The 17,073-nt window shown below is 41.8% G+C and overlaps 1 protein-coding gene across 3 annotated transcripts in view; it reads left to right on the plus strand.

The window, feature by feature from the left end:
- Positions 1–17,073, plus strand: part of SLC7A1 (solute carrier family 7 member 1) — a 50,918-nt gene that overhangs the window by 16,797 nt on the left and 17,048 nt on the right. For 2 of the 3 annotated variants that reach the window (XM_044441353.1, XM_044441352.1), the window contains exons 2-6: positions 1,435–1,820; positions 8,166–8,324; positions 9,679–9,829; positions 13,487–13,605; positions 15,764–15,986. In XM_044441353.1, the coding sequence (XP_044297288.1) occupies positions 1,451–1,820; positions 8,166–8,324; positions 9,679–9,829; positions 13,487–13,605; positions 15,764–15,986 (1,022 nt within the window). In that variant the 5' untranslated portion in view covers positions 1,435–1,450. Of the gene's footprint in view, positions 1–32; positions 1,286–1,434; positions 1,821–8,165; positions 8,325–9,678; positions 9,830–13,486; positions 13,606–15,763; positions 15,987–17,073 lie in introns of those variants that run through there. The other variant, XM_044441354.1, reaches the window with a different exon arrangement.

Below are 17,073 nucleotides of genomic sequence, written 5' to 3' on the forward strand. Positions count from 1 at the left end.
TAAATTAATCTGTATTACATTCAAATTTCACTTTTAACCAGATTATTTTTTAGCAATGCTTAAATCTAACTGTTTAAAAAAAACAGTGGGCAGAGCAATACTGTTGTCTCTAGGCAGGGGCGTTTGGGGTGCTGCTGTCACCAATTCCAGGGCTCAGCTGGGCTTGTGCCATCCAGGACAGATGGTGTACGGGATGGGGTGGGTGAGGGAGGGAACTGCTTCTCATCTCTTCTGCTGTTTCTTTTGGCCTTGGTTGTCCTTTTCAAAATGTCAGTAAGTTTCAGTGAGAGGGAAAATCAGACTCCCAGCTCTAAGGCTTCATTCCGTCTTCTCTGCCCCACCTTACCACTGTTGGAGCACCAGTGGTGGAAGAGGTACGACAGTAACATTGCTGCTGCTGCAATGCACAGTCTTCTGAGAGTGGTCGTTCTCCACCCTCTCCAACCCTCGCTCTTCCTTTCTTTATGGGGAGTGGCCTATAGCTCATACCAGCACCTTTTGTACCTGCTGTTCATGCAAAGGGGCCCAGGTTCTTTCCACAGTTTTTCCAGATGGGGCTAAGAATGAATCTTGCCTGGAGCATCACTGCTGAATCAGTGTCAACATTAGTGGGCTAGGTGGACCAGGAGTCTAACTATGCAAGGCAATTTCTATGATGCAGCATGTTTCAGTGATAGAGAGGGAAGCCTGTGCCATCCTAAGATTCCTGAGACATCCTCCCAGGAAATCGAGCCCTTATGCATACATTTAAAAAAATAATCCTGTTGTTAAAATTAAATTTACTTCCATTTCTTCTAGTCACTTTACCTTGGATGGCTTCATGCTATTTCTATGAGCAGACAGAGCTGGAAGCTTGGGAAGTTGACCTGTTACTGGGGGAATATAGGTCATTTATTTCTGTAGAGTTCTCTGGAGGTCTTCAGGTTTGGAATATAGAAATGGCATTGATTCTCTACTCTTCCTTTAAAGTACAAATTACACTGCACTGATTTGAATTAAACTAGATTGTCACCAACCAGTTGTTCAGCTGTGTATGTGTGTTATTTACATATAAGGAAGTGCAAATCTTTTGAATTATGAAGCTTCTTTATTGGCTTTCAGGAACCTGTACTTGAAATGAACTGTAGTGTACTTAAATATTATAATCAATCAGAAATATTGCTACATATAGTACTTGAGATTTTATAGAAACATTAGAAGTGCCATTATGGATCAGACAAGAGTCTGTCTGGGCCAGCATTCTGTTCACACGATGACCAACCATCTGTCCATGGCAACAGCACAGGTAGGATCCAAGTGCAACTGCACCATTCCACCAAGTTCCCCAGCAACTGGTGTGCAAAGGCATACTGATACCCAGGCTGGAGGTTGCTTATAGCCCTCAGAACTAATAGCCATTGCTAGCCTACTGATTCACTCCCTTTATCTTTTCAGAGGTTTCATTGAGAAGATGGCTTGCAAGGGACTTGCCAGTTTTGGACAGCAATTGTTACGTCGGAAAGTGGTAGACTGTACAAGAGAAGACAGCCGGCTTTCACGGTGCCTCAACACATTTGACTTGGTTGCTCTTGGTGTAGGCAGCACACTTGGGGCAGGAGTTTATGTTCTTGCTGGGGCTGTGGCCCGAGACAACGCAGGACCAGCCATTGTGATCTCCTTCCTGATAGCTGCTCTTGCCTCTGTGCTAGCTGGACTTTGCTATGGAGAATTTGGTGCTAGAGTTCCAAAGACTGGGTCTGCTTATCTCTACAGTTATGTGACTGTCGGTGAACTTTGGGCCTTCATCACTGGCTGGAATCTAATTCTTTCCTATGTCATCGGTGGGTATTTTTTGTGCCTTTGTGCCATTTAGTCCAAAATGCACATGTGGATGTGTGGAACATCTGTATTATGCCAGGTTTTTTAGCAGCAGTTTCCTTTTGATAGTTCAAAGCCCATTGTTATTATGTTGTAATAGACATAGGAAATGTGCAATATATTTGGATAAGGAAGACTGGTTAACAGACTCAGACTTGGCTAGCGAATGATGGAGTGCTTCTACTAGAAAATGAACAAGGCTTCACTTCAAAATTGTGCTTAGAGCCTCTGAGAACGAGAGATTCGAGGGTCCCAGGTTCTGTGCTGAATTTGTGGCCTAGGTTTCATTCTTGGTTTTGGGACTAGTCTGTACATGGGTTGCTTTTGCTTTATTTTGAATTCCTTGAGAGTGTCAGTAAGCACATAGCTAGGACTGATCCAGTAGACATTGCTTTCTTGAATTTCCAGAAGACCTTTGATGAAATCCTTCAAAGATTCCTGAGAAAACGTATCCTATCTATCTATCTATCTATCTATGTATGTTATGACACATGTATGCTGCCCCATAGCCCAAGGGCTCTCTGGGCAGCTCACAAAAAACAATGGCATAGAGAATAAAATCAGTAAATTTAAAACTAATAATCCAAACATTATAAAAACAAATAAATACAGTGGGAGCAGGAGGCAAATGCACATACAAATTAAAGCAACCAGTGAAAAAGTCATAATAAGAAACCATGTACAAAATAAAAAATGTTTTCACCTTAGCAGATACGGAGTAAGAAGGAGTCATCCTCTTATGGATTAGTAACTGGCTAAGAAATAGAAAACAGAGAGATGAAATTAAATGGTAATTTCTGCCAATGGAGGGATGTAAACAATGTGGTTCTGTATTAGGACTGATGATTTTCAACCTGCCCTTGAATGATCTGGAATTTGGAGCAAGAAATTGCCATTGGAATGACCAAATTCACTGATGATACCAAACAATTCAGAGTGGTTAAAACTAAAAGGGATTGTGAGGAACTCCAATGGGATCTCTCCAGGCTGGGAGAATGGGCATCAACTGGCAAATGCTGTTCAGTGTAAGCAAGTGTAACGTAATGCATGTAGGGGCAACAAATTCTAATTTCAAGTATAGGCTGGTGGGATCTGAGCTTGCAGTGATTGATCAAGAGAGGGATCTTGAGAAGGTGGTAGACAGCTCCATGAAAATGTTGATCATTGCGCAGCTGCTGTGAAAAAGGCAAACTCCATGTTAGGCATAATTAGGAAAGGGATTGAAAATAAAACTACTGTGTACTTCCCATATACAAATCTTTGGTGCAGCCACGCTTAGAATGTTGTGTACAGTTCTGATCAGTGTGGCTGAAAAAGGACATTGAGTTGTAAAATGTGCAGAGAAGGGCAACTAAAACAATGAAGGGGTTGGAGCAGTTTCCCTCTGAGGAACAGTTACAAGAACTGGGATTGTTTAGCTTAGAAAAAAGGAAAGTAAAGAGAGAGATGCAAAAAATAGAGAGGGAGACCTTTTTTCTATTTCTCTCATAATACCAGAACCTGGGGTCATTCCATGAAGCTGATTGGTGGAAGATTTGGGACAGATAAAAAGGAAGTTCACACAGTGCATAGTTGAACTATGGAATTCATTGCCGCAGGAAGTAGTGATGGTCACCCATTTGGGTGACTTTAAAGGGGAGTGGACAAATCCATGATGGAGTGGCTATCAGTGGCTACTAGCCTCAATGGCTATTCACTGCTTCCATTATCAGAAGCAGTATGGTTGCATACAGTAGTTGCTGAGTTGCTCGAGGAGGCAGAACTCTTGCACCCATCCTGTTTGAGCAATCCCGTGGCCTGCTGGTTTCTCAAGATGTGAACTGAGTACTGAACTGGATGGACCACAGGTTTCATCCAGCATGGCTTTTCCTACGCTTCTTGTGCTCTAATGTTCTTATTTGTCATTGTGCACCCAAGTGCGGCTGTGCATTTGCAGTCCTTTGTTGGATTGGCTCTGTAGCCAAGGTCCCTTTTTGTCTTCAAATCCTGTTTGAAAGGAGGCAAGGAGACCAAATCCGACCCCCCTCCTTTTCCCCCACTTAGCTAGGTAGTCAGCGTGGGCAGAATTATCATAATATCCTTCTGTTTGAGGGATAGAGCATGTGTAAGCCAGTGCACATGTTTCTGTATCACTTATTTATTTTAAATATATATGTTTGCTTTTTTGAAATTCACCCCACCCCCAGTGTAATTCTAATTTAAAGTAATAAATACAAACAAAAAATAAACCAAGCAACAGTATCTAACTGTCTGCAGTGGTGCCCCAGAAGGACATGGAGAAAATGTAACCTTCCTAAAAGCAAGTAAAGAAATGGAGTTTTAAATTTCAAGGGGGAAAGGGTTCTGTTATTATGCAGAAGTACAATGTTTACTTCATATATTCTTGGAATGCAAAACAGAGTCTGATAAGATCTATGCATCAGGGTGTGGCATGTTGTGGGTGTGGGTGTGTTTCTTTTTTTTAATCAAAGATGTAACATGCAAAAGAGAACATAACATGATGCAGTTGCAGAGTTTAGACTCATAAGTTATACAGTATCTTTAGATGATCATATCCTACCTAATTAAGTTGAGATATCTGTGCAGCCCCTTCACTTCTCCCCTTTTCACATGCTGTGATTTAACTAGGAGCCCTGAACTTAATCATAGTCCCATTTTGTCCAAGTAGAATTATAAATGTTGGAATAACCCAGGATATTGAACAAAGGTTTAGTTTAAATTTAGTTTAAGGTCCTGGTTTCTGGTAACCATGGTTTCCTGGCTCAGATGAAACAGGAGACTGTAATACATTAGGCTAATTATTATAGGCTTCCTGGATTAATCACAGCTTGAGCAAAGGGGTTCTTTATATGAGGAAAAAGCTCGTGCTTATCTTCACTTAATGAGATTAGAAATGATTGATTGTCTAAAGTAGCTCATACTTAAATATTAATATTATTAGGAGGGTTAAAGGCAACTTTCTGTAGAAAGTTAATAGGACATAGAATTAGTAAAATGAATAAAATATTTGGGAAATGGTATGCTTGAGTGTGTTCATTTTCTTTAAGTGGAAAATGAACATGGTCAATTGAGAACTGTGGTAAGGTAGAGCCTTTTCCTTGATGGGCTTGGTTTGTTTGTTTGTTTTATAATGCAAAATGCTTTTACTTGGGTGGAGGGGGCATGTAAAGTATGAGTTTCTGCATTATGAAATGCCATAGTCTCTACTAGACAATATCACATAATGATGCATAGTCTTGATCTAATACATGCATGAAACTTGTTTGATTTTATTAAACCAAATATCTGTGTGGTGCATGCATTTTGCTACATTTTATGTTGTTGAATATTGAGAAATTGGTTTCCCTTCTAGTAAATTAATGTCCCTCTAAGGAAATACATATTAGCTTGTGTTAATGTAATTTTTTTTCTATTTGAATGTCCAGACAGGAAGCCTAATTTAGTATGTTGACATTGCATCACCTAACCAGGAACACCCTTAGGGAATTCTGCATCATTATAGCAACTATGGTTTAAAATCTAGGTGAGGCAGGTTTTTCCCTGGCAGTTACTGGAATGCAGCTGAACAATGTTGCTCAGTCATGACATCTGAACTATTCAGAATGTCTTCTGTGGGAGGTTCTTGTCCAAAGGCAGGTCATTTAGCTCATGTTAATTTTATAAATTGGAGTAGAGAGGAATGTTCTTGCTTTAAAAAAAAAAAACTTACAGAAGCACAGCATGAACCCATTTATGAAGAGGATTTGTTCACAAAAAGAAATAGGAGTGGTGATGTAGGAAGGGCGTGGAGGTAACATACATCAGACTTCAAAAGCTTCTTATTTATTTACGTATGCTGGGTGTTCAGACACATTATTTTTGGAATTTCCTCGCTTTGTAGGCTTTTAGAGATGTTGGAAAACACAACCCCAATTGATCAGAGAATGGCCCCCTGCAAGTCATTTTATGTTGTTTTCCTGCAGAGCCCCCCCCCCCCCAACATTAGGCTGGGGCTCAAAGTACAAAGTTGAAAAACTGGCTTTGTAGTAGCGAAGTTCTGCAAGTGCTTGGAGCATATTCACATAGGCTGAAGAGTACAGTATGTGAATTTATGAATTGCACTAAACAGTATCATAATCTTAGTTCAGAACACTCAACTGTTCATAACTGGTCTTGACAAATGAAACTGTTTTGACTCCAAACCAGGAAATAGGTTGCTTTCTTCTGAGCCCAACAATGCGTTGTAACACTATTACATGGCTGGCATGGGTAGCATTGGGGATTGACATCGTGGGGCACCTGCTGGGGCCCTGTGCTGAACCCCACAGTCCCTTAGAACTGTTCCCTGTGTGCCTGCATTTGGTGAGTATGCATATGGTACACTATATGAGAACCAGTGTGGTAAAGTGTTTAAGAGCGTGGGTCCAGGACTGGGTTCTAGTCCCTGCTCAGCCATGGAGCCAACTGGGTGACTTCGGGCCAGTCACAGATTCTCAGCCCAGTCTATTTCACAAGTTTTTTTGTTGTGGGGTTAGGTTGAGAGTGATAGGAGGAGAATGATGTAACCCATTTTGAGCTTGTTGTAAGAATAAAGTGGGATATAAATCAAATAAATATAGTAACAAAATTAAGGTGGTGGAACAAGCATCCATCACTTGCTTAGCCTTCTGCCTGGGCCATTGTCTGGAATGGGGCTACAGTAGTTTTCTGGGGCTGCTATGGAAGTGAAAGGTGCTTCTCTTTTTCTATCTTATAGCCATGTGTGTGAAAGGGCACTGAGGGATTTTTTTCCCCTCTGGTTTTAATTAAAAATGGAGTTTGAGAAGAACTTGGGGTCGTACTGTCTTAATCTGTATTTACAGCATGCAATCTGAGCTAAGTTTCTGGTTGCAACATTTACATCTTTCAAAATAATTGGCATTTTAAAAGTTTAGGATAACAAGCCTCCTGAGTTCTTGTTTCTGCACTCCTGATGCAAACGGCTTCTCTGGCTGAGCCAGTTCATCCACAGTCCTGTTCATTTATGAGAGTAAATGTGGCACTCACATGACTATCAGTGGCCTGAAGCCAGTAATGTAGGCAGCAGTAAGGACAGGGTGATACACATTTCAGAAGAGAAGGGTCACCCTTGCTTTGTATCCACTTGCAACCTGTTTTTCTTGCTTTTCCTTTCTCCTGTAATGAAACAGTGACTTCCAGGACCTGAGGCCATTTTCTGTTGTACCAGCCTGAAGCTAAAGCTGTTCTATAATCAGCAGCATAATGGTGCTGGGGTCGCAGTTTCCACACTTCTTGATGAGCAGGAACACTGATGCCATTGTCCACCCCTTCCGAATTCCTTGTTATTTCTGAAACCCTCACAGTGAATGATTTCTTCAGCAGCTCTGTATAGTTTGTTTATTTATTAGATTCATATCCTGCCTTTTTTCTTACAAAGAACTCAAAATGGCTTACACCATTCTTTTCTTCCTGTTCTCAATCTTATCTCCACAACATCAACCCTGCGAGGTAGATTGGGCTGAGAATCTGGCCCAAAGTCTCCCATTTGGCTCCATGGCTAAGCAGGGACTAGAACCCAGATCACCTGGGTCCCAGTCCCATGCTCTTAATGGCTACACCACACCGGAATTGCTGCTCTTATTCCTTTTCCAATGTAACTGCTGTTCTTTTTCTAATGCAAAATATTTAGCCTTGACTTGAATGAGCAATTAAGATATATTATGTTTAGGAAAGACCTGTTCCCAGAGGAGATGGAAACAGGTAGAACTGTTTTGCTTTGCTTTAAATCTGTATCTACGGAGCCTTCTCCCTTTTGGGCCTTCCCTTGAGGGCACTGCTATAGGGACAGTTATGATGAGCACCTGGACTTCTAAGTCTATGATTACACCACTGACCACAGCAAAAGATGGACTTTTCCCATTGCAAGTTCCCCCTGTTTGAAGTGGATGCTTCCCTGGGCCAGCTCCCACTATGCTCCTGCAACTTTCTAATAGGGGAGACTGCACTGGGGGATGTGTGGTGATGGAACCTCCTCAGTGAAGGACTTAAGCTGCCCTTTGATGCAAGGACTTGCATTTCTTATTTCAGCGCTTCTCTGGGCTACACATCTAGGTGTCATCAGGCTCTGTATACTGTCCAGCTCCTGGTGGCGGCTACCTGAGAAGACTATTTCTTGGGCAAGGTCTTTGCCCACAGTGTCTTACTTTATGTGGTACTATGAATCATCTGGAAATATGGTACTATGAATGGTATGGTAGTACCACCTGACAAAGGGTGGTAGACAATAAAATAAACAAACAAACAGTTTTCAATGCCTGTTCTCTTGACAGGAACATCAAGTGTGGCCAGAGCATGGAGTGCGACATTTGACGAGCTCATAGGCAAGCACATTGAGATGTTCTTTCGACAGTATATGTCCATGAATGCTCCTGGTGTGCTAGGAGAATACCCGGATGTCTTTTCTGTTTTCATTATTGTCATCTTAACAGGTAAGAGAAAGCAGCAGAGAAAAAGCTGCTTTGGAAAGATTTTCTGGGCTATGAGTTTGTTGCCCTACTGTAGTTTCGTTGTTGAGTTTTGCAGGAAGGGCAAACAGTGTCATTTATTTTGGGCTTGTTTTTCAAGCTTTCTTGTTTGCCGCAAACATATGTGAAATATCAATTTTTGAAGGGGTGGAGGTGCAAGCTGGAAATATTTGCGAACTGGAGGATTTGGATTAGCTTCTCCAAACTCTTGCCTTTGTAACCCACCAATTTATAGAGTGTTTCAGCCAGGAAGATGTTAGGGACAAGGATAGAACTGCCATCATATGCGTCAATGGCTGTTTAGAAGACTCCGAACATGACAAAAATTGACTTCTGTAAGGGTAGAATTTATAAAAGAAAAGAACACCCAACCTTGAAGTTGCATGTCAAATGTGCTGAAGAGTCAATTGAAAAAAAATATGAAGTTAACATAAACTAATATTTTACTGATGTATTTTGGTACTGGTTGGACTGATCTTGTGAATGGTCCCAGGGCATGTCAAAATGACAGCTCTGCTGAAGGCAGATTTTACAGGTCACGGCTAGAAAGTCCTTTTTACATCTTACTTCTGCACCGATTGCAACAGATCCTCCATCTTCATTGGGAATTGCTTTTGAAAATGCCCTCAAGTTTCAAAATTAGTCTGTCAAGCCTGTGGATAGGTACTATTTTCAAATTTATTAAAATTAATTAAAATGTGTTTGTGAGTTTAAAGCTTCCAGTCACATCGCTAGTCACTAAAAGTGGAAAAATTTTCTGTCCATTGCTTAAATTTGTAGTTGATACTGTTTGATGCCAGGGGGGATTAATTGGAGGGACAGAGCTCTATGGATGCCTTTTACTGCTGCTGTAGGAAAATCTTCCCCTCAGTGGAATGGAGTGGATAGACCACTCCTTTGTGGGGTCCATATATGGGGCCATGCCTAGGTGTGCCAGAAGATGTGGCTTCATGCAGACGAAGTATGTCCAAGTCTGACAGCTGCTTAACTTTGAACATTTTGTTATATCAAACCCATGTCAAACCAGATCTTTTTGCTTTTGCTTGAGTCAGATACAAGATACATGCAATGGTTGGTGAAAACCCCTATTCACACAAGCAGTTAGTGATGCTTGAAACATGAAACAGAAACTGGGCTGGAGGCAGGGGCTTACTTGCTTAGTGAATTCTTGGTGTGAAACTGCAGGTTTATCTAGCAGCATTGAAAATTACACCAATGGAAATGTGTTGATGCAACTCTTTCTAGAAGTAAAATACTTTTCTAGTTGTTCTCACTGATAGTGTTATATATATTTAATTATGCACTGTATATTTTCTAGGACTTCTAACTTTTGGTGTGAAAGAATCAGCAATGGTTAACAAAGTCTTCACCTGCATCAATGTTCTCGTCTTGGGCTTTGTGATGGTGTCAGGTTTTGTGAAGGGATCGATAAAAAACTGGCAGATCCCAGAAAACTTCACAGTTGTCAAGTATGTGCCTGGTTTATTTTACCTAAAAAATGTGTGGGTGGATGTGTACAGGTGCACCTAATATGCTGTACTGGGTATGGAGCAGTTCAAATATGACTCTCCTCTCCTCAATTTCCAGGCTGTGCATGGTTTGTGTGTACCAGTGCCCCTGCTTGCACGGTTTTCTGTGATAGTGACAATGTTATTTGAGCATCCCCCACTGTAGGGCTCAGGGCAGCAAAGACTGCATCCCACACATAGAGATGTCATTTTCCATGGCTACCACCTCTGGTTCAGTCCAGTGCAGTGGGGAACCCAGCAGCAGACCCTGGGGTGATCATGCAGAGGCATGGCACACAAGTTGGCACACAAGCTCCACTGCAGTTTTGTAGGCTTCATTTGGTCCATGTCCGGTCCAAGGTTGCACTTTCAGAAGAGAAGATTATGCAAACCTTGCAGATCTGAGGAACAGTGGAATAGGAGACTTGGTCAAAGCCGGCAAACACCACTGCTTTCCTTCAGGGAAGTTAAGAAAAAAAATCCTTCAGAAATGTCATTGCTGAGTCTGTCCCAATGTTTCCAGTAAGAGAGGGCTCTGTCCTTACCTCTTGCCAAGCAGGGTTCCTTGCAGCCCTGCTAGGCCACACAGAGAGCCTTTTGTCTGTCCTGACTCAGGACATTGGCGGCTGCTAGGATCACAGCTTCTCTGGAATTTGATTGACTGGGATAGGGCCTGATTGCAAGAGATAGACGATATAACTTCTCCCTTTCTTTGTCTGCTGCCTTCATTTATCTCTGCCCTTCTCCTGGAAGAGTACAGACTTGGTTAATGTCACCTTTGCTTTAAGGAATAGTGTTGGCAGTAGCATTTTGCGATTTATTTGCAGCTGACTCAGTAGCTCCTTCCAAGTATACCTCTCAGCCACCATGGGCCAACTATTTGTAAATGGATATAGGAGCTACTACTAGATTTATGTAATAATGCCTCTTAGTTGTTCTTTAGCATATCATATGACACTGGAATAAAATCATGCCTCTGTTAATTGGATGAATTATGAGTCTTAGAAAAGAAATTGATCCATATAGGAATATAATGTTTCTCAGTGTGGGTCTAGGAAGTAAGAGAGAGCCCCTCTGAAGTACTCATTGAGGGTGGGCAACTTTTTGTTGTTGAGGGCTGCCTTCTCTTGGGGCTTCATGTTGGCAGGGGGTGAGGCTGAAGCCAGTGGGGGGCATGGCCACTCCTTCACTCTTTTTTTACTTTTCTATTTTGCCTTTCCTTCAGGGAGCTGAAGGCTACCGGCACGATCCTTCTCCAGTTTATTGTTACAACAGCCCTCTGAGGTCGCTAAGGCTGAGCGTCAGTGAGCTTCTTGGCCAGCTGGGGAGTAGAATCTGGGGCTGCTGAGTCCCAGCCCAGAACTTTTAACTGTTCTGCCACACTGGCATTTGTTTCTCTCCCTCCATTTCACCGCTCAGCAGTCTCCTGAGGAAGAAACAAATTGCTTTTCACAGAATCAAAGAATGATAGACTAGTAGAGTTGGAAGGGGCCACGAAGGCCATCAGGACCAACCGCCTTGCTAGAGTTCTAAACTGACAGCTTTCAGAGGGCTTTTGAAATTAGTCTGAGGTCTACTGGTTGCCCAGGCTGGGCTTAATTGGTGCTCTTACTGTGGCTGTAGTGAGGCCACTTTAAACTACGTGAAGTGCGGGGTATTCCTGTGGGACAGGTTGTTGTGGTTGGGTCATGCTGCTGGTCTTGTGTCTCTAGTGATGGCACGACTGAAGTGGGCTAATTGCTTGGGGTGAACTTTTGCTATAGGAATGGTTAATTAATGGTTAGGTTATGTAAGAATTATTGAACATACATTTAACCTATAGAGTCTGAGGAACATCGAATCATGCACTGTGGCAAATCAAGTGTTAATTCTGTTGACCATTGTTATGTGCAAATAACTCCTGTATTTGCTAAAAAGGATAGGGGGAATCCATAGGGCAAATGTTCTATTTTAGTCTGCGGTAGTGAAAGCAACAGCTGTGTAACATTTCAGTCATCCTGTTAGTCTTTTAGGTGTCACAAACTATTTGGTCTTTTTTGTAGTACAGAATGGTTAAAATGAACGAAGTGTCTCTAGCGTCTTTTATGCAGCATCGAGTCAAGGTGCTTTATTCTGACCTTGTTATTTGCTGTCAAGTTGCCTCTGACCTGTGGCAACCCAATGAATGAGACCCCCTCCAAAACACACTGTCCGTGGCAGCCCAGTTGAATACAACTGTAAACTCAGAGCTGTGGTTTCCTTTATGGAATCCATTTGTCCTGGTTCTGCTTCATCAATAGGGTTTGCAAGATAAGAAATATTCACAAGTAATTTCCCATTGCCCTCTTCTGGGCAGTACTAACAAGACTTAGCTTGAGTGTCACCACCATTGACTGTGCAAGATCCCTTGCCAGGTGTGTGCTGCAACTACCACTGCTGCCCAATAGTGCAACAGCTGCAGTTCAGGACTTTCTCTGTCCTCATCAGCATTAGAGAGAGCCATTTGCTTCTGCTGATGTGACTCCTCCTCCTGAAGAGGGTGGATGCTTCTTAGTCTGGTGTCTCAGCTTTGTCCATTTTGCTTTGGGTGACTCTGCTAGGAGACCAGCCTAGTGAGAAAGGTGGCGTTGCTTTTGGTTTCTCTGACTCTCAGAACCTCTTGCCACAGTAGGACCTGCATTTAAGAGAGGTGGACACACTGAATGCACAAAGAAAAATGATAAAACCTTGAGCCTACTTGAAACAAAATGTACTGCCAACACATTTTACAGTGGGTGAAGTGGGTACAGTGATCTACTAAGCTAAAACTTCCTAAAACATAATGTTGTCCTTTTGTTTTCACATTCTCCTAGGTACAAATTTTAAGTTGGGTTGTAAGAACTTGGCAAATCTTGGCTGATACCTCTTTTGAAGAAGTGGGAAGTAGTTAAGAGGCTTAGGATTTTCTTACTGATTTAAAAAGCCATGCTTCATCTAATAATGGAGGAGCAATAAAAATCTTCCAACCCTTTCCTAAATAAAGCTGTAAGATTTTTGAAGGAAATACAGCCCTCTTTGGAAATGAATAAAATGTGTTGCCCAACCAGTCCCATGTCTACTCAGAAGTACATTGCACTGAGCTCAGTAAGATTTCCTATGTAAGCTTGGGATGTTTTGTGGTTTGTAATCTGAAACATGTTGTATAGAGTACAGTGGTAGAACTCCAAATGTTTGGACATGCCTAAATGATTTGGGGTGCAATCCTGTGCATGTTTAGGCTGAAAAAATGCTGTATGCCTTAGAGCTTCCAAAAAGGCTGGCTAGAGCTTTTGTTTTTTGTTTTTGTTTTGCCTAAACATGCATATAGGCATTGTATCCTTAGACTTGTTTAACAGACCAACCCTCACCCCAGGCAGTTCTGGGAACTGTAATTTGGTACAGTTATCAGCAATTCCAAGATCTTCACCAAACCGCAGTTCTCAGGATTTTTCGAGGGCTGCCATGATGGATAAACTGGCCTAAAACCATTGTACATTTCTAACACAGATAGGTCTGGCCTGTATCAGCCATGTGTTTAGGTGGATTGAATTCCCTGTGTTACAAGATATCCTTGGAATTGGCTAGATTGGTTAAGCTCTGCTTTCTTTTTGCTGTTTTTAGTGTCACGGATGTTAAACTTGGCAGTGGTGGATTTACACCCTTTGGTTTCTCGGGTGTCCTCTCAGGGGCAGCAACCTGCTTTTATGCATTTGTAGGATTCGACTGCATTGCCACCACAGGTAAGGTTCCAGTGAGCAGGCACTGCTCTTCCATTATGAGATTGGGGGATGGGGTTTACAGGAAATCATGCTTCTTAACACTGCAACGTCTGAACACCTGTCAGTGAGGGCAGACCTGCATAAAGGTAACCAGAGGACGTTCGGTTAATCATTTGGCTTCTGACCAGTTGCTCTCCTTCACTAAATGTGTATAAATTTACGTGCTACAGCAAGTTATTAAATGAGCCCTTTAAGGATTCTGAACAAAGGTGACAGCATCTTTTAATGAAACTATTTAAAGGAATAACCACTTCTTCAACCACTTCTTGTTTTGGGAAAGAAAAACCACCTCTATTTTTGTTAAATTTTTGGAGTAGGCAGAGGTTTCACAAAAGCAAACTTGTTTTGATTCTCTTTTCTGAACTGACTGGCTTTCTCTAGTCATAGTTTCAGATAGTTGCAGTGGGTTGTTTGTAGTGGCAAAACAAGAGCATATCTTGTTCATGATACACGCAGAGCTGAAACCATTTCTCAAAGCATGGATCTGGCCAAGTTGCATGCTCGTTTTGATCAAGAGAAGGTACTATGTGGTAGGTACAAGGAATCCCTTTCCACAAAGCCGACGAATTGACTGATTATAATTGACATACTTTTCAAATCTCTTGAGAACATTTTCAAGTTAATGTAATTGTACTGATTACATTATGCAGCTCTAATAATAGCCCATGTAATCCATGGTAAGGTAGCTCAGTGGCAGAGCACCTGCTCTGCATGCAGATGGGCCCCCAGTCCTGGTCATCTCCTGGTCAGGCTGGGAAAGAATCTTGCCTGGAACCTTGGAGAACTGCTTCCAGTTGGTGTAGTCCATACTGTGCTAGATGGAAACAGTCTTGCTTGGTATAAAGCAATTTTGTGTTCCTAAATGTTTATTATCTATATATTTCTACGCTGCTGTTCAAGACCCAGCATCTCACAGTAGAACAAATTACTAAAATACAACTTTAAAATGATAAAAACAAAAACAATAACTATCATATCAGCAAAGTAAAAAAGGATCAAAAGAATTCAGAACTGCAAGTGGCTCATGAGCCCGTTTGGCCACCCCGGCATGTACAGTAGCTATTAACATGATATGCAAATGTTATTGCAAAATGGTTATGCAAATGGCTTGTCTGTGGCTCACTGCTTATCTGAATATTGTTTATAATTACCTTACTGGCTCAAACGAGCTTTTAGTTAATTTAATTTGTTTAACTTATATTTTGTTATTGAGTATTTATTTACTTCTTGGCTGTTAACTTATTGGTTGTGTTTACCATGCTGTGTGTGGTTTTATAATTTCTTTTGTGAGATGGTTGTAACCCATTAATTTTACTGGTTTTATTTGTTTATATTCTGTTTTCAGCATTGCAAGCCTTTCAGAGAACCTTTGGGTTATGGGGTGGCATAGAAGTGGAATGAAATAAATAAATATTTATAGGGCATTTTTCTTGGCTTTTCTAAAAATAATGGTGTTTAGGGCACAATCCTATGCATGTTTTGACAGAAGACAAGTCCTACAACTCCCAGAAATCCCAGTACTTCTATCTATCTATAGAAACATAGAAACAGAGCAAGCAATGGTCTCCCAGGTCATCTAGTCTGACCCCCAGCTCCAGCCAGCTCCGCTCATGACATGCCTACCATGTGCATGTCCTATATATAGGGTTGCATTCTAAGGGATCTGAATTTCCTTTGCTGGGAATATATGTTCCACTTACCAGTTGGATTCTATTTCCATGATAAATTTTGCAGGTTTTAGTTTTTAAATAAGTCTAAATAAAAGGCATGATCTGTGAGGCCAAGAGCACCTTGGCTGTTCCTTCTGCTCTGCATTGGAAGGTTGTCAGCCCCTGAGTTCAGAGGCTGGTGATTGCCTTGATGAGATTGTACCATAGTGAAATAATGGAAAACATTTGGGAAATTTGAAAGAGAACTTTTAGCAAATGCCCACATTTAAATTCAGTATATTTGGATGTTCTTGACAGCTATTGAGTCAATAAAGGAGAAACATTCCTATTTTACAGAGAAGTGGAGGGAATAATTTCCAATTAGCATTTTTTTGTTAAAGGGAAAGAATGAATCCATTCAGTGCTTGAATTGTGTAATAACTTTTTCTGTGTTTGTGGCTTTTTTGTAGGTGAGGAAGTAAAAAAACCCCAGAAAGCAATTCCAATAGGGATTGTAGCATCGCTTCTAATATGCTTTGTCGCATACTTCGGCGTGTCAGCTGCTCTCACCTTAATGATGCCTTACTACCTGTTAGATAAAAATAGCCCACTACCAGTTGCTTTTAAGTATGTGGGATGGGAAGGCGCAAACTATGCCGTGGCTGTTGGTTCACTCTGCGCCCTTTCTACAAGGTAAGGAGCTCTGGCTTCCTTTCTACTGGCACAGTGAGCGCTTATGCTTCACCTGTCCCGTTTTAAAGTATGGATGCTCAAAATGCAAGGAGTACCTCACAAGGTTGTTTCTGTCTGCCTTGTTAGGTTTCATGCTGCTGTCATTCAGATGTAGAATTGGAGGACATAGATGGTGGCTTTAAAAATATTTCTACAATAAGGGAAGCAGTGTGGCTTAGTAATAGAGTCCAAGCTTTGTGTGGAAGAGGGCCTGGGTTTAAAGCCTGCTATTTTGCAGCAGCGTTGGGAAAGGCCCCTGCCTCAAAATCCTGGAGACCTGCTGCCAGCCAGCATTGACCTGTGACTTGGGACCCCCAGGTACCTCAGTCCATCTCAGAGACAGCCTAGGATCCCGTGAGTGGAGCTTAACCTCCAAGAGGCATCTGGATACTGTGTGAAACCCAGCATTCTGCCCATGTGGAAAAGGGTGGCTTACACTTCAAGACATTGACGGAGCCCAAGCACATGGGTCCTACATGGGAACATTGGTTCTGTGCAAAGCCTTGGACCCATGCAAAGAAGAGCAGCTGCTGTTCTCCATGTCAGCAGAATTTCTTTCTCCTTGCCTCTTTCAGCATGGAAAAAAACTAAAATAAGTACAGCCAGTTGATTGTAGCTGAAAGTACACCCATTAGTCATTCAGTCTGGGAAAGATTTGGTGGGGACAGTCCGGAAGAAAGTCCTTCATCCTTGGCTCAGTCAAGACCAAGTTAGGTAGCGTGTCAGCAGGCCTGCTGGAAGAAGCAGCTGCCTGTGTTCTATGGCAGACAAAGCCTGGCCCTCCACACCAGGTATCAACTTCTCTGTTGTAAAAAGAAATGATCTGTTTGTATTCTGAAGTTTAAATGCCGAGTTCAGTTAGTTGATCACACATGGTTGGTTATCTTAATGAGACAGGATACCAGAGGGCTTCTAAAACTGTTTTTTTGCAGCCCATGGAGTTCTCAATTCCAGCTCTAATTGAAGAGAAGAAAAACCCTCTAGGCCTTACAGCTGTAAGATGGCAGAGCATCTCTGTTTTCTCCCCATTTAATTACTCTTCTTTTAG

Source organism: Varanus komodoensis, unplaced genomic scaffold (assembly GCF_004798865.1).
Source record: "Varanus komodoensis strain SLA01 unplaced genomic scaffold, ASM479886v1 scaffold4, whole genome shotgun sequence".
Classification (NCBI taxonomy): Eukaryota; Metazoa; Chordata; class Lepidosauria; order Squamata; family Varanidae; genus Varanus; species Varanus komodoensis.